The following is a 24,573-nucleotide window of genomic DNA, read 5'->3' as shown; positions in this document are numbered from 1 at the left end:
CAATGAGAAATGGATGTTACCTTCGTCTCCACTAGCGGGTTTTCTCTCCACAGAATCCACGCTTTCCCTCGATGTGTCACGTCTTCTGAAAGCAGGACACATTTTTCAACAAAATACTTTAAATAAAGAGTTGTGAAGACGGGGCCTTGAACTTTCTCTACGTTACAGAAATAATAATCGGAAAACTAGTTTTGAGATTTTCACGGCCAAAAGCATTATCTTGATTTATTTTTGGGATATTATGCCGTGTTGCGCTACCTTATCATTTTATTTTTTTTTTTTTTATTTATTTATTTTTTTTTTTTATTTTTTTTTTATTGATTTATTGTGACAAACAGTATAATCCATTTACAATCCAACATTTGTAATGCAGTCCGAAAATTCGGCTAAAGAAGGAGGTAGCGCAACATGGAATAATATCCCAAACTTAAATCACAATAAGAAAGGCATGGAACCATATAGTAAATCAATTACTTGTGTTTATTCACATCAAGAATAACAGAAGAATATTTTAGTCAAAGTTAACTTTGTTTCTGCCACAACAGAGACAATATGAACATTTATGACTCAAAAGTATTCATGTAAAATATTAAAACAAATTTATAATTAATAAAATCGGATTTCTATCTGACCTGGGTAACCACAACACTGGTGTCTGTGGCTCTGGGGCCCGGGGAGCGGGCGGCGGGGGCAGAGCCCTAGCCCTCCGCAGAGCCAGACGGATGTCCCTCAGGGCTGCGGCGCAGGCAGGGGCTTCACCAGGCAGCGGGGCCCCTCCAGGGGGTTCCTGTGGAGATACTAAGCCAGGGGGCGCGGGGGATACGGAAGGACTGCGATGAGCCTCAGGTGCAGGGGGAGGTGGTGCTGCAGACCAACGACCTAAAAAAACATATTATTAATAAAATGTGTGGACGGTCAATAAAATACTTCAGTTGATCGGGTGTGGTTTGTGCGTAAATTAATTTCAAATGTACGTACGTAAATACTCACCCAGAGGATCTAACGAGTTCAAATCTGCATCAGATAGTGCGCCAACATCATTCTTGATGCCATTTTCCACTATGATTTGTGGTTTCACAATCTGAAAAATTAACACAAGCTTTAGAAATAAGATAAAATAAATAATGGCATGTGGAACTCAGTAGTTCAATAGAGCCTATGTTCAAACCTATGAAGAAGAATTGTAAATATTAAAAAAAATAATAATTTTATACCTGCTAATTCTGTTAAACAGATCAAAATATTTGGCAAAAGGGGAGAGGTTATAATGGATCTATCAGCGGTATGTATGTCTTTAGTTCGGTTTAGGGGAGTTAAACTAAACCAAAGTTCAACATCAAAAGTTAGGCAGGGCAAAGGTAGTATGTATACCTGGTGCGTGTTGGGCAGAGGAGGGGGTGTGGGTGGTGGTGGGTTGTTGTTATCCACGTCAGAAGCATGTCCCGAGCTGAGGCCGTCCTCCAGGATGGGCATGTGCGCCACAGGCTGCACGCGTGGGCCCACGTTGTTGGTCACGGGGCCTATAACATATGATACATTCATGGATTATTATTTATCGTAAAATTTGTTGAAAATCTGTCGATTCATTTTGTGGTTTCCACAATTGTCAGGTGTACTTCAAGATTACGTTAAATAAAAAATATATATAAAAGGCTATTTTTATACATTTTAATATTTTAAGTAATTTTGTATATTTATATATGTTTACATTTTATTTTGTATTTATTTAATTACTTTTTGTTTTACAACATGCTATTTATGTACATCTTAACATTGTAATTTAAAGCATTATTACTACCGTAATAAGGGTATGAGCCTAGTATGGTGGTTGTAAAGATAACAAAAAATTGTAATCATTGAAATATTATGAATAAAAAACAGTTAAAAAAAATAACAAATGGTCTGAAAGATCATGAAAAATTCAATTGTATTTAAAATACATATTGATATTAATGATTACAAGTTATTATTATTTTTTACTTTAAATCATTAAAAAATAGAAAAACAATTGACCCAAAAAAAAAAAATCCACATCTTTATTGCAATGAGTAGAAGATTTATTTAGTGGTTCTACGGGTTGATTATACTGTCCTATTGATAAAATATCCTTGCATACGAAAAGCATGAAGATAAGAAGATAAAAAAAACTAACCACATTTTTTATTTCTACCTATTAACCCCTCCGACTTTTCGCGAACTTGAAGCTAAGATGTCTTTACCGAAATGTCAATTTCACGAAAACGTTGTGTTATTACCGCCTCACAATCAAAGCTCTATAAATGAAACATTACTGAACGGAGCCGAATAGTAAAAACTGTTTTAGAAAGGTTACAAAATAGGCTTTCAAATTGTTGTATCATAAATAAATATTAACATTTGTAAATATTTAAATTTAGAATGGAAACATGAAAAAATTGTAAAAATGACTCACCTGTAATGTTTTATGTAAAAACGATACTAAAATCACGGATAATGTAAAAAAAAAACACTTATTTCATCGTACAAATGTACAATAAACAATTCTGTCACTTCACTTTTTGACCATTTCATACAAAATATATTTTTAAAAAAATAATTAAACTTGCGAGGCGGGTCGGCACGTCAAACGGCTTTCTTGGCGTCGTTTTACGATTTGGCGGGTAAAATTTGCTTCCACTGAGTAGGTCTTTTTACGGGTTTCTATGGATAACTTTGAATAGAGATGTGAAGCTTCATTCAATACGAATATTCTACTTTTTGTTTTAGGGATGTCACTAGAAGAATAACGGAGTTATGACGATTTTTGTGGAAACACACGCGTTGACGTGTAAACACGCTTATTGTACTTGACTGCTATCGTTATTTTATCGTGTATATCTGCTTACGTTGCTGACCGGTTAAAGAGATTGCTATTTGTATTATAATAATCATATAAAAATATCGGAAAGCAAAACCTTTCCCGCCATTACAGTAGAACTGGCGTAAAAGGTAGATCTACCTAATTATATTATTATTTACCTAATTCATTTTCAATCAGCATAAGCGACACCTCGCTGTCCAGATCACCGCAGTTGGAATCGCAGTCGGTCGTCTCCGGCGACAGGGTGAAGCGATGTGCATGGTGGTGGTGGCTGTTGTGCCCGTTGCCGTGGTGATGGTTGTTGACGGGCGGGGCAGGCTGGCGCGGGACCGAGGGCGGTGCGGGCTCCCGCTCCCGGGATCCCGAGCCGCTGGAGCCCGTTCCCACCGACAGCTCTACCAGGTTCATCTCGGGCTCGTATGGCTCGCATTCTTGCTGGAAGGGGAAATATAACATTCAAAAATATTTTGTTTACCTTTTTAATGCTGGCTTATTCGACGCAATCATTCCACCACGCGGCACATTTTGAGATAATTTATGTTTTAGTGAAACTTCACTGATCATACATTATGCGACATCCACGAACAGAACGACCACATATAAGATAACCGCGTAGATAAGGTAAAGGGCTAATCAGTAAAAGAGATCGGTGACACAATACACAGAAAATAATAATTAATATGTATGTAGCAAACAGGGTAGTAGATTCATGGAACAAACTTCTAAAACAAAATTTTGTAGTAGCTGTTTTTTTTTTTCAAATATTTACTGAGTTGCATCATAATAATTTGTTCAGTGTGTCAATAAAATTCCATATTATTGAATAATTCGTCTCCTCTCAGGTTATGTGAAGTGAATTAAATACTTGAACCGGATCACGTCAAGAGCCAGAATAACAGAATAGTATGTAAAAAGACTATATATAATGTGAATGAAGCAAGGATTTGTGTTGAGTTATAATGTGAATAGGCCAAGACGTTAACCTCCACAAACCCCCTCGTCTCCTGTGGGCGACATAAAAAAGTGTCCGGAAAAGTGGTGTGATTCCAAGATTATTATTAGATTCAACCTACCATAAAATCTACAGTTTTATGGTAGTTTCAAAATGGCAGGTATGAGGAAAGCACTTTTCGCTGGTTAGGAAATTGGTAAGTTTATTGTATTTACTATATTTTTAGCTCAACTGTTATTATTTGTACTTTTAGTGTTCTAGTATATTTATTTAAAACCCCAAATTGATAGATTTTGATATTTTGTAATTCATGTCTGTGAAAAGTGGCCATGTAAGTCGTATATCTCCAGGTGGAGATATACTTGTAATATGTCTCTCAATTTCAATAAAACATTTTGCAAAAAGTCATAATAATATTGTTTTATAACATTTATAACCAGTATGAAAGAAAAACATGTGTTTTTATATGCTAGAGACCCAGCGTCTCCCACAAAGAGACATACGATTTTTGAAAAACTATGCATCCAATTTATTTTTTTATTAAATTAATTTCTGTGATTTTTTTTAAAATTCACAAAAAAAAAGTTAAATTCAAATACTTTTTTCCCTGGGTCCGAGGAGGTTTATAGGTATTTTCATGGGTTATTTAATGTGAAATTTATAATGCTTCCAAATATCACTTGTCTAGCATTTCAAATGTGAACATTATTTATGAATCAATTTGTAAAATTCAACAAATTCACTGAAAAACACTTCAAAAATAGATAAGCCGATGGATTATAGAAATATGGATCGAGTATTCTGTAGGAATAAGGGTTCTGTGACAAACCAGAACAGAAATAAACAGAAAATTGAAGGAAATAAATGTTTAACCCATTCCACCAAGCTATTTCGGTTTTTTTTAAGTCATCAATTAAATTAATCTTTACGCATTCCCTTTACCATTGAGGGCTTTGTTTATATTAGACACTCATTACTGATATCTGTAGTACATACTTGATAAATAATTTGAATCCTCAAGTGTGTCCCATAATGTATTTTTGACATAATAGTAAACACCAACAGAATATTTCGGAGCAGTGAGCTGGCTATAGCAATAACTCACTAACACAAATAAACAATGAGGTATAAAATAAAAACATCATAATGGATTCTGTAATGGACGTCGTTGGCCACATTTTTTCATTTTTTCAAAAATTATTAATATGTAAAACAAATGTTATTTTTTTGTGAAAGCCGCTATAATCGGCGTTAATAAATAATAAATAAATAAATAAATAATATGTTTACATTTATAAAACGTGCCAACTCCACGCCACTGGCAAATTCCTCACTCCCCGCCACTGCTCATTTGTATCCCGTTTCGGCCAAAATTGCCCGAAAATTCTGACCCCGAAAAGCATCTATACCGTATCGCACACGTACCCCAGCCGAGCGGTACGATGTTCAGTTTTTTTGTATACAAATTTTACTAACTAAATTATAATTTACAAAATGTTAATAATACCTGTTTTAACGTGTACATCTCCTCAGCGGTAGTCAAATAAAAACTATTTGCGATATGCTACCACTGAGGAGATATTTAAAATGCCTTTTTTTTAACGATTTAATGTAACCATTTTTTAATAATTATTTTACATATTTGTCTCTACAAAAATCCAGGAACCTCGTAGGATAGTGAATTTTTCCTCTTTCGGAGCGCTATGTTACTGGGGACCTGCGAAAAATACTGTCATAACCCTTTTACAAAATTGATCGCTTCAAGATCATTTTTACAATTTTATTTTACAAACATTTCTTATTTTTTTTGTTGTATCTTATCTTATCTTGTATCTCTACAAAATAAAAATCTAGTTGTCAAGATACACATTGTTATAACTACTATGTAATTGTAATACAGGCTAGCTTGCAAAATCTTTGCAAAGTCTCAATTTCAAGCGTCTGCCTTCAGCTAATCAACCGGCAAAATGAATATGTGACGTTTTGCAGTGGCTTATGTACGCATTTGTGGCGCGGGTAAAATCCCCACCCTTTTTCGGTCGACAGCCAGATGTCGGCTGCGAGTCAACCTTATAGGATATAAGCAGCGACAAAAATAAAATAAAATCAGTTCAACTTTACCATAAAAAACAAGTGTTTTATTTCTACAAGTGACTCCTGCCCTCCAACTGCCTCACCTCGCCTAGTCTTCTGCTCCAAATCTTCTGGTGTTACCTCTTCAAGACCAGCCGGCCCTGCCTAGGAAAACCGCCAAACGCCAGAAGCGAGCAGAGACGACAGCACACCCAGTGCCCAACATTCACCGAGCACCGGGTGCAGGAGGCAGATTCCCATAATTTATACAACTATCATCATCATCGGCCGTAAAGGAGCATTACCATTGATTGAAGACACGGTGTGGACCCGGCGCCCAAATCTAGTCTTGTGCGGACTCCTGTCCAGTACAGATTCTATGGAGTTCGGCAATGATTCTTCAAATTTTTTCACTTTTTATTTTTGATATTGCACTAGATTGTACTGCATTTTATTTACACTATGTTTTAAAGTCTTAAAATTAACATTCTTTTTTCTCGTGGAATACTGTTGAGCATGGCGAAACACATAACGGCACGTTACATTCACCACACAAGTATGTACTTGGTCGCTTTTCTTGTTTTTGGTCTAAGTTTAATGTTTGAGCAAACATATTTTTTATAAGGTTTTTGGTTTTTTTCCGCTGCGGTTATAGGTCTCGGCATATGTTTAACCAGAATTTTGGCAGATAACCGTAATGGCGCCTCTTGTGACGTACGTAGACTAATTTCAGGGTGCTATGTAATATGATATATTTCTGACAAATGTCTTATCACATATAATTGGTAATCAGGAAAAGTGATGTTTTTGGAACTAATGGTTTTGTGCATTATGTAAGATTTCAGTAAATATAAATTTTTTGTACCACTTTACAATTGATTTTCTTAGGGAATTCGCACTAGTTATCATCATATCCGCTAAGCCCATGTTTTTGTTATATACAATTTAGTTTCGAAATTACTTCCCCAGTTCTAAAATTTATTTTTCCTGTTGTAGAAACTGTATCATCATGAAGCATTGTTAACATGTGAATTTCTCTTTTGTCGTGCCATTTTAATGCCATCAGTGAATCGGAATACTGAGAAGTAATTTCCCCTTTCTTCAATTTATTGAATTTCGGCATGTTTTTACGGTTTTTTCGCACCGTTCCACATGCGTTAGTTTGATGGTCATGCAAAAATGTAATAATATTAGACTAGTGTACCAATTATTTACATATAATCTACCTTTACCGTGGTAGTCATTTAACATGGTGTTGACAACAGCTCCTGAAGCCCCGAGAAATTGTTCGTCAGTGACATCGGTCCCATCAACACAATAAATAATTATATCTAAAATATAACCTGTCTGCGCATTGCACATAACAAACATTTTTATTCCAAATCGATGGTGTTTGGATAGAATATACTGTTTAAACTCTATAATGCTCTCGTCAATGCATAGATTTTCATATGGCACCATTGTTTCCTTGAACATTTTTGAGTGGGATTGACCAGAAGCTTAATTTTATTTAATTTATCTCCAGCAATTTTAGTATCAGTGACATATGCAGCATACTCAGCAGTATCTGGTAACGATTTCTTGCCATCGTCTTGCCAAAAATATTACTTGTCAGAAGGGGATCTTTTGACCAGTGCTCTGCTATCATGTAGTGCTTATTTCTGGTCATTAGCATTGTCACTGCAATAAATACATAGAGTTCGTTAACTGATGTATCTTTCCACCTGCGAAGCCGCGAATGTTCAGAAATAACTTTACTTGAAATAATAGTTGCTTGATAATGTTTGTTTGTCTCCTTGACAATTTCGGATATCATATTTGTATTTAGAAGTGTGTTAAAAAAATTGATTTCTGGGAAATATTTTGAAAATAATAGGGTGTGATTATTCCAGATGAAAAATCATTAAATTGATGGATTGGTATAAAATTTCCGGAATTCACAGTCCAATTTCCTGACGACTTGTTTGGGTAACTTCAGTCACCATAGGATCATCTTCATTGTCACTAAGTTGCGTTATAAAATCGGAGTCATCCTCACTTTCCCTAATTTCAGAGTCAAGATCGAGGACAAATTCTCTTATCTCTTCTTCACTGAGATCGCATCTTGACATATTTAGGGATATAAAAATTTATGTTTCTTTCCATTTCAAAAATGTTTGTACACACACAAGATGAAATACCGAACTAAATTAAAAAAAAAAACAAATCTTTTAATTCAGTAACATTTCCTCCGAATATTAAAAAACAATTTTTAGAACCGCATAACTGAGAATGTAATAAGAACCACATGACTTTATGATGGCGGAAGATTTAAACAACTGCGCCTATAAATCTGTACACCTTTTTTGGATGCTGCTTTGCGTAATATAAACAATATAAATTATCAACTTTTATTAGAGATGTCGTTAAGAAATAGTTCATAATATTTTACAAAATAATATTTAGACCCATCTACTATTAGAACTTAGAAATTTCATCGTCGAAACATTCATACTCGTGATTTACGTGGTACAGCGTAAATGGCATTTGATGCACGGATTCTTCATACTCCGATCCGCGTGAATGGCAGCTATTGAGTTAAAAAAATCACCTAAGTTAATTCATTATTTTACCATGTTCTGTTTTGTCACTGTTCTGTTTCATCACAATTCTGTTTTGTCACAATTCTGTTTTGTCGCTGTTCTGTTTTGTCACTGTTCTATTTTTTCACTGTTCTGTTTTGTTAATGTTCTGTTTTATTCAATTAACATCAAAAATCATGTTTTGAATATGTAGGCACCTTTATAGGTAGTATTTTCTGTACCTGCAGTCCCAAGAAGTTGGTATGGTTATGGGCGTTGTGCGGGGAGTGGTGTGGCGGCCTAGCCAGGCGCTGCCCCACGTACCAGCTGCCAGCGCCACTGCCCCCGTCCTCTCCTTCACCCTCCCCCTCAGCGTCCCCGTTCACCGCGCCTCCAGGCCCCCCGCGCTCCACCCCCTCGCCTTCCAACTCGCCCTCCCCCTCGCCCGAACCCTCCTCGTTGTCCTCCTCGCATTCGGGCTCATCCTCGTGCGGCCGGGAGTGGCGGCGGAGCTGGTACTCCAGATCCTGTGAATGAAGTTTACATATTATTTTATTTTAGTTGACAAATGTGACTGGTTTCCACCCAAGCTTTTAATCTTTCTGCTAGCTAAATCATCCACCATGGCACACCTTTTTCCGCTTACAATAATGCTAGTAGGAGTTTTTCAAATATTTTCAAGTTATTTGTAAATCGAGAATGTGTGCCTTTCGTTAACCTCTTGAACCTCGCAGTAGGAAAATTGTCAAAATACCCAACTGTAGGGCGAGAATTGAGAGGTTGCGCAAAAATTACGTTGATGAGTTTTGTTCAAGTGTCGGGATAAAATGTCAAAAACATTTGACATTTGAAAATTAATTTTGACATGTACCTGTGAGGTAAATTATAGGGAGTTTGCATCTCCCGAAAATAACAACAATATTATTTTTACCCACATTCTTGTGAGGCTGGTATCATTGTAAACCTGGTAAATAATATCATTCTGCCTTCAGCAGTCTTGCCGTCGGGTTGACCCTAAACCTCCTATAGCGAACGCGATTTATTTGTTCGTAAAATTATTATAAGCGAGTTTTGTTAAAATAAATAAACTAAATTAGAATTATCCAAATTCTCGTTATTTTACACTAAAAATAATCACGCAACCTCGGATTCTGCGGATTTGGAGAACCGAAGAATCATTTAGCCATCAATCCATTTAAACTGGCAATGATAACCAATCCTCCAAATACCTATAAAATGTTTTCTAGACAGTCAAAGATTCATGAAATAAAAGTAGCAACTACAGTGTTATTAGCACAAGTGATTATGATTATTTCCTTTATACATTTTTTAAAGCATAACGGTTAAAATCGCATTGCAAGAATTCCAACATGGATGGTACGGTCGTAAAAATATCACTCACAAGTGAGCGAATGGTTAAAACATAAAAAGCAATTTAATTACTCAAATTGCAGGCATTCTACACACCTCTTTAAGCACAAGTTCCGAATGCCACTTAAAAAGATAAGGAATGTTTCAAAATAAAGCTATGCGGTTCGCCCTGAAAGCACCAAAATAAATGAGTATTTCACAATTACATTCCCAATTTTGAAGCTATAATATTTACCCTAAAGTCGTGTATGTCGTCCAGTGTTCCATTGTCATGATCTATGTCATTGGGCCGGGGGCACTTGAAGAACTCCTCCAGCACCTTCCTGGTCTCGGAGAACTCGTAGAGGTAGTCGAAGGTGGCAGAGCTGGGAGGCAGGCAAGCGGGGGCGGCGAGGGGGGGCGAAGGACTGCTTCCAGACAGGACGCGCTGGAACATAACATACATTTCGTTACAACTCCACAAAAAAAAAATCCTTTCTTTAAACTCATAATTATACTACATTTTTAACTTTATCACAAGGTGTTCATTATTTTCAACAAAGAAAATAACCCAATCTCAAAATGACAGAGCCTTAAGGCACACCAGAAGGTGACGTTAACGTCATAAAGAAAAATGTACGCCTAGATGCCAGAATACATCTGTGGCAGCAATGTGTGTGTGTGTGTATTTGTAATTTACGTTAGCTGCCCGAACCGTAAATTGTGTTCAGGAGATGGGAGATTAAAATGAGTGTCTGCAGTATTAATTAAATTTATTCGTGAGGATGAATTTACAATTTTACAGAACGCGGAGACCATGGCAGACAAAGTAGTGGAGAGTGGCGGTCAGATCGAACGTTGAAGAAGGAATGGAGATTTCTGTTCTCGTGCTCGCTTGCGTACAGCGGCGGATTAATTCGAGTTAGTGTTGCCACATGTGGGAGGAAATAAAGACAAAGTAGTCCCACACATCCATGAAAAATATGTAGCAGTATCGGTGGTGTGTTCGTCTCTATGTATGTAACTCCGTTTCAATGAACTTCAGAACTGGGATTTGCCTTGATTTTCGTACTTGGAACTGACTGTAGGAACGATTCAGACATGTGAAAAAGTATGTACCAAATTATTTTACTGATTTATTTATTTATTTATTTAAACGCCCATTGGGCTTTTACATACATTGTTATTAGTGTTATTACATTAACTATGTGACATTGAAAAGTTTACGTACATATATAAATAAAATAGTTATTATATCTGTAGTACATAAATGTTTTACAAATAATACAGAATACCATTATGGAGAACGGTTTTTTTTTTCTTTTTTTACTTACTTAGAAAAATAAATGGATTGAAATTAATCAGCATTTATAGGGACTTAAAATCATATTCGAATTGTTATTTAAATTACAATATTAATTTGTAAAGTTAAAACATATATATTAAAGTTAAAAAGTCATAAAAGAAAAGAGTGAAAAAACAGAAGCTAAAAAATGGGTTTTTTACTATGGAGTGGAGAAGTCATACATTTCAGCAAAGTGTTTATGTAGATTTCGTTTGAGCACTGCTACGGAATCTCTAAATATATCAACAACATTACCAAATTTATTACCAAAATTTTGTATTCGATTTAACGATATGTGCGCATGATAATTAGATTTGAAATTGTTACAGAAAAAGGTGGAATTTTGTCTCGTATTTTTGGAAGGTACAAATAATTTTATTGTGGCAAGAATTTCAGGGCTGTCGATTCTATAATTAATAATTTTATTTAGTAGAACAAGGTCGGAGATAATTCGCCTATCTGACAGCGTAATCAAATTTAGTTGATGCATGAGTTGGATATAATTTATATTTTGGATTGGAATATTTAGTTTAAAGTTAATAAATCTTAAAAATTTGTGTTGTACCCTTTCAATATTGTTGGAATGTACTTTATAAAACGGGGACCAAATAGGCGAATTATACTCTACTTGACTTCTTACTAAAGATGTGTACAGTGTGTTCAAACATTCTAGTGACTTGAAGTCACATGCGGTTCTACATATAAACCCAAGCATTTTTAGGGCTTTATTTGTGATTTCATTTATATGCGGATTGAATGTTAACTGTTCATCAAATATAACACCCAAGTCCCTGATTTGAGTGACAGCTGTCAATTTTACATTATTAAGCGAATATTCATAAATTGTATGATTTCGTATTTTACAAAAACGAATGACCTGACATTTTTTAATATTAAGAAACAGAGAGTTGATGATGCACCAACGATATAGTTTATTTAAATTAAGTTGCAAAGTATAACAATCGTCTAAACTGCGTATTGTTTTATATATTTTCAAATCATCTGCGAAAAGAAGAACTTCTACATCTTTAAATATGCTAACAATATCATTAATAAATAACAACATATACTGATGAATAATTTGTTTAAATTTTTGACAGATTGTTCAAGTTTACTAACGGTGTTCATTCGAAAGGTAAATTTCTGACCTGAGACAAATATCTATCTATCTATATAGATAAAAATGTTAATCTTCGTTAGTTCAAAATTGCATTTGAATGCGCATGTGTTTTTATTTACCTATATTATATAGATAAAAAAGGTGCTATCTGTTAAATGTAAAACGAAGAACGTAATTGGTGCTAGTTTTTTATAAATACTTTCAGCTTCCGGTCTGCGCTAGTCTTAGATTACATAGATCCGGAGATGGTTATCGGATAAAACAGAACAATGACACAAACTGAACATGATAAAATAATAGGTTAGGTCAGTTTTATGTTTGTCATGGAACCTGAGAGAACCACTAAGGTTTTCAATATAAATCTATATAATATCATATTGTGTAGTTACCTGCGGGAAGCCGGGCCTGGGCGGGCCATACCGTCTGGGAGACTCGGCATACTCGGCTATGGGCAACCCGCCGATGATCCTGGCCACGCGGTGGCTACGACCGGCGCTGCTGCAGCTGTCTCCCTCTTCCCCGTCCTCTTCCTCACCCCCGCTGGAGCGCTCTGACTCCTCGTCTAGCGGGGAGGAGCGGCCCTGGCTGGCCTCGCCCGCCCCCGCCCCTCCACCGCGGCCCCGATCCACCGTCACGGTGCGCTGCAGGCCGGCGTCCAGCGAGTTGTCGCTATTGTCAAAGTCTAATCGCAGACCTGCAGTTGACAGAAAGTAAATATTATTCAACTGATTGCATCTAGTAGAATATGGACGTTCCCAAGGGGTCTTAAGTCAGTAGTTATAAGCCTTAGTCGTAAGTCACTAGTTATTATTATAAATCTTAGTTGTAATCCAGTTTTTTTTTAATTGTTCTTCAAAGTACAATCCCATTAAACCGCAACTAAGCAGTTTTTCAACAGGATGTTCATGTTCAATTACAATAGAACATATGTACATAATATCTAATTATTATTAACTATTACTAATTACAATACAACATAATATATACATAATATTTATCACTACAACTGCCATAATCAATAGTATTACTAATACAGAGTATCTCTGCTTAGTAGCCATGTTTTCAGCATATATCTGAATCGCTGAGGTAATTCGCAATTTAATTATATAATTTATGTGTTTGTACAGCATCCTTGAGGTGATTTTTCTCAAAAAAATGGCACTACTTAATTCAGCCAAATATTATTATTATTAAGAAATGACCAGAAGGAAATAGGAAAAAGGACTAAATAAAACAGAAATAATCAAGGGTGAGGCTACGCATTTTGCTGAGAATCAAGAAGAATTGAGGAGCTGGATTCAATAACAACTTATGATTGAAATTGTAATTTGAGTAATAGGAGTTTTTTGAAATGCGTAATATTAACTTGCAACTTGTAACTCGTGTTCAAACATTTACGTGTAGCTCCATCTGTGTAAAACCTACAGAAGTAATATTTACACAGCAGATAAAAAAAGAGGGGATAGGACTGATAAGAAATAAAAAAAGTTTTGTAACAAAATATTTAATACATCTAATAAGCATGAGAATGGGTCGTTTCTTCGACTCGTTCTTGCGTAAGTTGGCTTGCATGTGGAACAAGCTACTGTTTCATATAATCTGGACCTCTTTTAATAAATCCCTTCCTTTAGCGCCTTCCTTACCCCGCCTCACAATGCTGCCCAACCGGGTGGCGATATAGTTAACCTGTCTTTACACTGTACATAAGGAGTGCTCTTGTGAAATTTTAGATTAAAAAAATGTGTGTTGCATGTTAAGTTAGGTTACCTTGCCAGTTGTCCCCGATGTCATCGAAGACCACGACCTCCCCGCCGGCGGCCGTGACTGCGATGGGACTGCCCTTGCTGCCCTTGCTGCCCTTGTGGCGCTCGGGTGGAGTGAGCGGCGGCGGCGACTCTGGCGGCGGCGGCGAGGGCGACGGAGAGGGCGAGGGCGGCCGCCGCGCCACCAGGGCGGGGGGCGGCGAGTGCTGCACGGGGAACAGGGCCGGAGCTGGAGGTGGGGACAGCGACGAGCGAGACGAGCGCCGCCGCAGGTTGTTCGAGTTGGCCTGCAAAAAATCAACCAACAGCATCGTCAACATAAGGAAGCTCCTACCGCTGAGAGTTCCATTCTAACCTCGCTTTTTCTAGTAAGTCAGTTACGAATAAGCTGCGGGGAGACTCCGGTTCTACTTAATGATAAATAATAACCCTAGTCATTAATTTTAATGTTAAGGACAATTATTGTCTAACTAGGGGCGATTTCTGTTCTACACAAAGATAAAGAATTGCCTTCACCTCAATATGAATGACTTTTTTGTTGCGATTCCAGGAGGCGGATTCCTGTTATCCTTAGCTAATCCTTATCCTTAGCTAAGGAATATTGTAATGTAATGTGGATGGACCTTGTTGTTGTGCAATGGCAAGGTGAGCCTGGCGCAAGTGGGGCCAGCGGAAACCACAAGGTGGCAAGAGAGGCAAGATGGTGATGGACGTGGATTTGTTTTTTCGGGCCGGCGCGGCGCTTGCTTTTTGAAACACGGAGACCGGATTTTGCCCTGAATATCGACGCAGTTTAAAATGAATGTGTTATGTGAATGTGCATGGGTGGGGTTGGCTAGGGAATTTCGAGAAGAATAATTCCCACATTATTTTTCTAGACATCATCGTGAAGTGATGATGTTAAGAAAAATATTGTTTGTCTCTGACATTATTTATAAATAAAATAAAACAAGGCGTACAGCATTGCTATTGAGCGTATGGGCCCAACACGTAGCTACGGGTATCAAATGTGCAAGTTCCACTCTCGTGGACCCCCATTTACATCTCATGCACCCCCAATTTCTTTTCCATTGATATGGACCCCCTGCAGGTAGAAGTCGACCCCCGGGGGTCTATATAGGCCACTTTGGGAATGACTGAAATAGACCAATGGAATGTAAGTAATTTAACCTTTCGATATTGCGGTTGTGTATTTATACCTACATATCGCAATTTAAAAATAATACCCATAACAAAACCGGCAATGTGTTGTATTCAAAACAAAACCGGCAATGTCACAAATTTTATAAAAAAAATGGTAAGGTCAATAACAAAAGAAAAATTATAAAGCATAAATTTTATTCTCAACTACAATAAACCGGTTTCAATAAAAACACATTTTTTTACTGTTATCCAAAAATTTCATAAATTCAACAATTCGCCTTTGTTATGCCTCATAATATGACTAACGCTTGAAATGACCTAGAATCGGAATGAGAAATATTTATAATGGCAGGTGACATAGAAATGATTCTAACCTTATCCAGCCAGTCCTGCGATGTCAGGGGGGCATCGGGGTCCTTGTTGAATTAAATTAGATAAAATCAAAATTAATTAGAATCATGTTCGCTAAAACTACAAGAACCTAAGGACTCTCTGATAATCATAATGGTAATGGGAAAATAGGCTAGAAGTTTCAATTGTAATTTATCTAACTCAGTTTCAATAATTTCTTATCAAAATACTTTTTCTTATGTTTATCTTGAAACATTATAAAAATATGGCCTCTTGCCTTATTGACAATTAAACCCTTTAAGACGTAATTAATGTTGATCCAAATCATAATTCCATTATAATAAAAAATGTAAGCAAATGTCATCAAGCATTGAATATTTTAAACTCCGCTAATAATCCAGTACCAAAGGGGGTTAAAGGGATATATAAAAACTCATTACAAATAGCTCAGCGCATAAGAATCCAAATTACTTCCAACCGGTCGGAGGAAGTGGGACCACGGTACATATATATAATTGGGGTATGTTGTAAAGTTAAAGGGAGTGGGGAAGGAAAGGAGATGGGGCTGAGAAGTAACTAGGTACTATTTTGTACAATTACATTTGTAATTATTTATTATTATTATGTGCATCTATATAAAAAGGTTTACATATATTTTTTTTTTGGCTTTGCCTATTTCACTAGGAAATCCTGTGCCGAGACTAGTTTACAAAAAATTTTATAATATTGAAATAAAGTACATTTTTCAGTAAAGCAAAAATATTTGACAAAAATTTTCAGGTTGGTAGGTAGTGGTAACAATAATGAGATAGAGGATTATATTTGGGTGAGGTGACTAATTATTGCACGACCTTTTTTGATGATCCATTGTTTGATCACGATTTTGTATTTGTTAATATTATTCGATATATTTTAGACGCAATGTATTTGAAATTTCTTTGACCAAATGTTGTGTTTGTTTTAGGTGTTTGTATGAGTTCTTTGGTTTTGTGCCTCGTATTTACAATATTTTGGGTATTTTCGTAAAATGTGTGTGTTTTATTTTTAAACAGACGAGTTAAGATAGTTTTTGTGTAAATTTGTCGAATATCTAATAGATGGATTTGTATAATATATCTGCAGTACTTGTTTCTAAGGGAACTTTAAGAATAACTTTCATAATTGATTTTTGTGCCTTCGATAATGAATCTATAGCTGATAGTGTTGCACCTCCCCATGCAATTATTCCATACTCAATGATAGATTGACAAAGACAGTAATTAACAATTTTCATAGATTTGGAGTCTAGTATGTTTGTAATTTTTTTGAAGAAATAAATATGTTTTCTAAGTTTATTCGTGATAAGTAGGCAATGTGTATTCCACTTAAGATATTGATCAAATGTAAGACCAAGGTATTTGATATGGTCCGTTCGATCTAGGCAAGGACATTGACAGAATGTATTGTGAGTACAAGAACATTCATGTACTTTTATTTCAACATCTTGATTAGGTTGGCCAATTAGTCATACTAAAAGTAATGTATTTTGTTTTGGAAGTATTTAGTGCAAGAGAGTTAGATCTAGCCATTTTTTAACAGAGTAAGTGGATTTCTCAGCCATTTTGTATGCGTTTAACCAAGTGTCTGATTGAATGACTAGCACAGTATCGTCAGCAAAACTTACAATTTTTTTAATCTATCATTAGGTTACAAAGATCGTTTATATAGATGAGAAACAAAGTAGGGCCTAAGACGCTTCCTTGGGGAACTCCGTAGGTTATAGGGAGGGGTTGGCTGAATTTGTTTTCGATTTTGACACTTTGGGTTCGATTAGTTAAGTAACTTTGATGAAATTCTAGGTCTTCCCCTCTTATACCAATGGCATTTAGTTTATTAATAAGAATGTCAAGGGAGATAGAATCAAAAGCTTTTGATAGGTCTAGGAAGATAGAAATGCATTTTTCCCCTATCTAAATTTGAAACAAGAAAGTCTGTGACAGCAATAATAGCATCGGCAGTGCTTTTATTTGACCTTAATAAACAATAATAATAAGTTTATAAGAAGTAAACATTTTTTTGTCTCTCAGGGGATCGAAGGTACTAATAATTTCGTGTAAGTAATTATTGAAGAAGTAGAACATTTATAGAATGTTACTTCCACTGACGAAGATAATATCAACTAACATCTGTCAATGAATATATAAAACAGACAGACACAGAAAATAAAAATGGCAATGGTTGCAACTGGGAATCGAATCCAGTTCCTCCAATCTTACCGGGACTGGCACTCTACCGACTGAGCTATAGCCAACTCATTACATTTCGTCATATTTATCATTTTTTTAATTACTAACATTATCTTTAATTATTATTATTAGGATGCTGCACATCCCCAAATTGAATCCTGAAATCTTCATAAAAATTTTTTTTTTAAATTTCAGCTACAGCAATATCATTAGTCGTATTTTGCAATTTTACCACTCTAGCTCACTGAAAAGTCACGGATCGTCACTGTTGTTGATATTATCTTCGTCAATGATAAAATATCACAATGAGGTCTGTGACAGACCACGCTATATTGTCGTGGCTTGGCCTATTCAGCATATCGCTCGCCATACATTCCCATTGGTAGTGTACGGCGAGCGATATGCCAACCCATGATGCGTATAGCGTATGTGTCGACTACAATAAATAACTTAAACATGTTATCCCTGATAAAATGTAATATAAGTTACCTCGTGTATGTAAATGTTGTCAAGGGTGATGTCCCTGTCCCTGTCCCTGCGGCCGACGCGGTGTAGCTGCCGACCCTTGCGGCCCGCGCGGCTCCGGCTCTGACAGAACACTTCCCGGCCGCCCGCAATTTCGATTATTCTGCTGCAAGCACAACCGAACAACACACGTCAATACATCACCAACTAACTAACCTGTTAGCTCAATACAAATATTATAATAAGGAAGTGCTACTTTTTTGCTACGCTACCATTTCTGCATCCCCCCATAGCGTGAAGACATAGACACAGACCGTGCTACCTGCATGGCAATGATTCCGGGTCGGACCGATTAAAGTGTACCTTGTGCATTTTGTTTATAATGCCATACAAATTAATTAGCACTGGCCGTCGAAAACCGACAGGCCAAACCATTCTTGAATGCTTGACTTGCCCTGTACATACCCTGCAATTTTCAAGATGTTTATTGAAGCAGAGGTACTGAAAGCGACCAACATGTTATGGATTATACAGGGTGTCCGAGGTGAAAGTGCAGTAACCTCGGGAGGTGATTCTACATGATGGTAGAAGTAAAAAAGATTAATAACTTTTTTTGAAAATTCGACTTTTAGATGTACTTTTCAGCTACAAACGAAAAATTGCGCCGGCGTGTGCGTACTGCATTATTATTGCTTTTGGATCATTTGAAATCGACCGGCCGATCCTAGAACTAACACCCCCCCCCCCCTTTCCCGCGCTTTACAGCTGGTAACAGAACAGCTGTAAAGCGCGAAAACTTCGAACTTTCGGTTTACGCGTCACTGGCAAATAATAACGTCACCAGTCTCGCGCTCGACAAGCACACAGCGAATTTATGGAGTTTCGGAAAAAGTTATTCATCTTTTTTGCTCCTTCCATCATGTAGAATCACCTTCCGAAGTTACTGCACTTTGACCCCGGACACCCTGTATAATTGCAAGTAGTAAGCGATAAGTTATATAGCTGCAAGTATTTTATGTTTACAACATATTGCACAATGTAGACCGCCGCGTTTCGCAACCAAACCGTATGCTTCCAACCATGGACATAAAAAGCCCTGGACAGAGCGATGTTGTATGGATGGCATTGAAACCAAATCTATGGGGAAGGGAAATTGCCTGGCACCCATCTTGTATGCCAAACTTTTTAATGATTTTTATGAAAAGCGGTGCATAATGAACTACAATAATTTTCATTTTTCGGAATAACTTTATTGAGTAAAACCTCAAATTGTAATATTTAAATATTGAAGACAATATTAGTGATTTCTAAACGAAAATCTGAAACAGAAAAATCAGAAAAGGAAACGGTCACATCTGGGACTCGAACCCAGGACCCTTGTCTTTCCGGGACAGTGCTCTACCGACTGAGCTAATGGGACCCTATTCCCCTCGGTCACTTTTAACTGTATCATACTTCGAATAAGAACTACTAACATTGTCTTCATTTTTTCACCGCACATTTTTATTGGCAACGTTTATTTACAATAATTTTATTATTGGGTTGTTAACGCAGTTATAACGGCTGATGATTTTTTTGGGTATTTGATTCAATTCAATTAGTTTATTCCTTTAAAAACATTACAAAATTACATTTTATTTCGTTTTTAAGTACATTTGTAAAATGGTATTACATAATAACTATACCAGCATTAATAGAGCTTGCCTTTTAAAGGCAGCTTCACCGATGCTAAATATGTCGATATCCGAATTGATTCTGTTCAACAGCAAGACTGCTCTCCCCACGCGGCATGACCATTGGCAAGTTAGTCCTGCAGGCCGGGAGATGGCACAGTCTATGCTGTCGGTGACGGAGATAACCATCAGGAACATAGAGACTAATACTCTCCATGATAGTCGGATTTTCAAACCATCCACGAATCAGTTTGAAGAAGTGTGATACAATATGCACATCTCTTCTGACCAGTAGATGGTTCATACCGAGCATGCCCAAGAGAAAGTCAGTAGGATAGAGCCACGAGTAGTAGCAATACTCCCTCAGGTAGAGGAATCTCAGAAATTTTAATTGATGATACAAGAAAGGGGATGTCATTAAAAAAAATCACCCCGCTGCTTCAAACTGTTCTCGAATAGCTCCGTCCAGGGCTTTTTAGGTCCATGCTCCCAACGCTTTAAAAATACACTACAAGTTATAGAAAAGGAAAAAGTAAGGTATTTTACTAATATAAGTGCTGAGCAAGTCAATCTGGAGGTTGGAGGTTGTAAAATAATCCACGAAGAAGATATCCTCTCAGTTCCGTCAGTTTTCTGACCACAGTTGTTGTTGTTGTCACAGCTGTTATCTGTGTTCTGTTACCAAGGTCAAAACTTTCCTTCATTATTTTTATTTCGTGTCCAAAACAACAGAGCTTACTTTTGAAGCACCTAGCAGGTGTAATAGCAAAGCATTAATTCAGTATGCATATTAAGCGTAACTCGTTCGTTGTGTAAATTAGGCAAAGGCGAGAAAAAAGCGCAGTTAAAAGATGGACGGTATTTTTCCAGCAGCTAAGCGAAGCCATTATTGCTGCGGTATATCAAATCTGGTCGACGGAAAAGTACACGTAACGAAAAAAATAAAACCAAATATAATTATTAAAGTTAGTCGTGTGACTATTGGATATTAGTTGTTATTACTAGTTTCTTCTCAAACAAACTACTCTACTACCTTCGAGGAAAATCGTGAAGTTTAAATAACATAAAACATTTTTAGGGTCCGTAACACAATGCGAATAAATCAGTCGAGCGATGTAAAAAAATATAATTTAAGCAAATTTATACAAAAAGGCTATCCGTGAGTTATGGAGAAATTGTGCGAAGAGTTGAAATTCATTCGGCAGCGTTAGTTGAATATAAAATTAACATTCCTATTTCTATGTATACTCGAACACCAGTTTTACTAAAATGATATTGAGAATGAACATACATGTAGAAAGGATTAGAAAAGAATACAGAAAAATCGTGGGCGCGTTCATTAATCATATTATATTTCGTGACTACGTCGACGTTATTAATATTTAGTGAGATGGCGTATTACGGGGAAATTATTGGTAGGTTGGAATTTTATTATCCGGAAGTCGAATAGGCTCGTAGCTTATTGTAGTACGAAACTGTAAATAGCACCAGCCATCCTACCATCCTACGGAGGTAGAATTCCTAAGAGATGGGTTTATTTCTCGAACATGCCTTAATCCTTAAACCAACCACGTTTTTCATTGGGAAATCAATATCTCGGGGGTATTCGGATAACGTTCCACGAAATGGGAAAAATAATAAATTAATTATTTCATATTAGACCGAACACAGTTCCTCAAAACGTTTTCCGTAGCAGAGCCGTAAAAGTAAAGGTGAAGCAAACAAAAAAAATCATTTAATTTGGTTGGCGGCTCCCGAAATTACCTACTCGCAATAAAGGTTTACAATGAAGTTCACGTTTCAGCTACATGAAAAAATAATGTTTTAACGCTTTTAATCAGGAGCTCCAAACACGTCTCAAAAATAAATTACAGGATTTTATTAAAAACAAATGCGAAGTTTACAAAGCTTTAGTCGAGATTCTGTGTACTTTATAAAGGTACACAAACAAAAGATTCAACATAAACACAAAAAATATTAAAATTAATTAAGTAGATAAACAACCGATATCGCCGCAAGTTTACTTATTAATTTTATCCTCGAGGGCAAAGAGGAAGAAGGTTATGCACTTAGTTCGAGATGTCTAATAAAACAATTTTATGGAATTTATTGACCCCTGGGACCTCTGCTTGTGCGTCTGGCTTACTTGGATGAGGAATGTCACCTTCGCCGAACACTATTTTTTACATTTGAAACTTTCCCGTAACAGCAGGTGAAACTTAAGAATTTTCATTTGAAATATTGTTTAAAACTTGGGAGATTGGAGAAATAAAGCGAGGTTTGCCAAGACCAAGAAGGCGATGTCTGTCAAAGAGAAACTCGGGTCTGATGCAAAACTTAATAACACAAGTAGGAAAAGTGCATGCCGGACTACTTACGTTAAAGATTATGGCAATTATCTGCAAGCAGTTCCAATATCACTCGTTTACCTAACTAAATCTCCAAGGCTTTTCGGACTAGCAGGCTCCACATTCCGTAACTTTTCAGATTTGGAAAAACATGAAAAAGTGACGCATCGAGAAATGAAAAGAATTCCCGGAAAGAAAACTCCATTAGCGCTCGTGAGACCGAAAACTTATCCTCCAATAGGAGGATCAGTGGAGGGCTTCGAGGGTGTCCCACGTGACGCGGCGCACGTGACTGCTGACTAACCAACCACCCAACCACCCACCCCACGCACCGAGCTTGCGCTTTCATTTTGAGCCACATAATATTACTTTGTGCTCCAACATCAAATTTCTAAATTTAAATGACAATTTATATCTATTTGTAGCGAGCATACTGAGAAAGACTCCTAACACCGCCACAACAACAAAAACCTTAATACTTCTTGAACTTCCAACATTAACGCGAAAAGCCGGAAGAAAAAACGATAGATTTTTAATGATGTACATTAAGAAGGTTTTATGGTAAACGTTGTCATGGTTTCGGCACTCCGAATAACAAAACCATTTCAGTCAAATTCTCCATAACGGCTCCAAAATTCAAAGCACAATATTTAGAAAGAGAATAAACCTTAGAATAAGCATATAAATCCATATGATGTGCAAAAGTATTTTTTATAAATATTTTGGATGAACACAAAACAGCAGAAGAAGAGCTATTTTCTACAAACAAATACAGTCCAAAAAAGTACAAATACCTAAAACACATCCAAAAAGATACAAAAATACATATTTTTTAAATCGGAATTCTGTCCCCAAAAGGCCCTAGGGAGAAAGGGGTTTGTAGAAAAGGAGTAATGGTATTTGTGTAAATAAATCATTTGTATCTTTGGTGCATTATTCATTTCAATGCAGTGTTCGTATTCTCTGTGACAATGGAAGGGGAGGCACTACTCAAGGAGCAATACGTATTAAAACACGCCTAACATCTTGGGGAGAATGCAGTGCAAAAAACATATATATATTCTCCGAGATTTCTACATTCTACGAGATTTTCTTCACCAAAACCAAAAATATTAATTGATTGGACGAACATATATAGTATTTCAAATAAGATTCATTAAATTTGTACGTTAGTGGCGTAACTTGAAACGGGCTTAGATATTGAAGAAAGCAAAAATGCCCGTTGAATGTGAATCAGAGTAAGCGGATTTAGACTTGATACGGGACAACATTGGTACATTCATGGTACGGCCTCACTAACTCGATAGTGAATACAAACTTTCATAATCGGGAAGGAACACTTCCGCAGTGTCGACCCAATTAACTCGTCATCTGGGGGACTCCCCACTCCCCTCCACTCGACGCGCCGAGAGATACACTTCCAGAATATGTAAAACAATTATCTTCTAATAAAACAAGAGCGGGGATTGAATACCAAAGTACGTTGTAGGAAATATCTAGCACATACAGATGAGAATGCCTTGAAAACTGAACAAAGGGCTACGTGAGAAGAGGGTGAACATAAAAAGCTGCTCGTGATGATGATGCAAGGCAAAAAGCGAAAAGAGCAAGAGGCGGGTTGGCGGGTTGGCGGGTTGGCAGGTTGGCAGGTGGGCAGGTGGGCGGTAGGCAGGTAGGTAAAGGCAAGGCAAGAAGGAAGGTTCTGTGGACAAACCTATCGGCGGTGGCGGTGGCGGTGGCTGTGTTGGCGGAGGTGTCGGTGTTCGTGTTGGCGTCCATGCTCGTGGTGCGGAGGGGCGCGACGGGGTTCAGGTTGAGGTCGGAGCGCGGCCGGCACTTGGGGAACAGGCGCGTGATGTGCTCGGGGGGCGGCGAGCGCTGGGACGAGGGCGGGGGCGGGCGCAGGGGGGCGCGGCCGGGGCTGCTGGCCATGCCGCCACCCTCACCGCCGCCGGCCGGACTCCGCCCGCCACATCTGCGGACACATACACACCGTGTCATCACCATTTCATCCCTCATCATCCTGACTCAAGACTCCTGACACTGACTCCTAACTGACCACTGACTCCATTCAACACCCGACTGCCAACTACCAACTCCTCAACGAGCATCGAGCAATCGGTAGCACTACCCTATTCCATTAGGCGCTGCGAACAATAATTAGTGGCAACCAAAAGTTCTGCCGCGAACGCGGAACAGTCAAACTTCCTGCTTTTAATCGATATCATCGAGGACCGTTTGGATTTCAATCGACAATAGCAGAAAATAGACGACAAAAACCACCGATAAGTTCGACTCGAAGCGGCCTGCATCGGAGAATCTACATTACAAATAATGGAAATGCGATCAAAGTTTTCAGAAATTA

The 24,573-nt window shown here is 37.3% G+C and overlaps 1 protein-coding gene across 9 annotated transcripts in view; it reads right to left on the bottom strand.

The window, feature by feature from the left end:
* LOC149425221 (uncharacterized) overlaps positions 1-24,573 on the bottom strand; it is a 205,546-nt gene that overhangs the window by 19,836 nt on the left and 161,137 nt on the right. For 6 of the 9 annotated variants that reach the window (XM_089650023.1, XM_089650063.1, XM_089650041.1 and 3 more), the window contains exons 4-15: positions 23,923-24,183; positions 18,212-18,353; positions 15,521-15,562; positions 14,008-14,290; positions 12,630-12,934; positions 10,032-10,223; positions 8,668-8,952; positions 2,998-3,274; positions 1,372-1,520; positions 979-1,081; positions 633-879; positions 21-85 (exon numbers count right to left, since the gene is read on the bottom strand). In XM_089650023.1, the coding sequence (XP_089506149.1) occupies positions 21-85; positions 633-879; positions 979-1,081; positions 1,372-1,520; positions 2,998-3,274; positions 8,668-8,952; positions 10,032-10,223; positions 12,630-12,934; positions 14,008-14,290; positions 15,521-15,562; positions 18,212-18,353; positions 23,923-24,140 (2,308 nt within the window). In that variant the 5' untranslated portion in view covers positions 24,141-24,183. The remainder of the gene's footprint in view (positions 1-20; positions 86-632; positions 880-978; positions 1,082-1,371; positions 1,521-2,997; positions 3,275-8,667; positions 8,953-10,031; positions 10,224-12,629; positions 12,935-14,007; positions 14,291-15,520; positions 15,563-18,211; positions 18,354-23,922; positions 24,184-24,573) is intronic. The other 3 variants (XM_089650027.1, XM_089650034.1, XM_089650047.1) reach the window with 3 other exon arrangements.

The sequence above is a fragment of the Hesperophylax consimilis genome, chromosome 3 (genome assembly GCF_061612785.1).
Source record: "Hesperophylax consimilis isolate HC1 chromosome 3, BYU_Hcon_1.0, whole genome shotgun sequence".
Classification (NCBI taxonomy): domain Eukaryota; kingdom Metazoa; phylum Arthropoda; class Insecta; order Trichoptera; family Limnephilidae; genus Hesperophylax; species Hesperophylax consimilis.
This window is presented reverse-complemented; position numbering and strand designations above follow the sequence as displayed.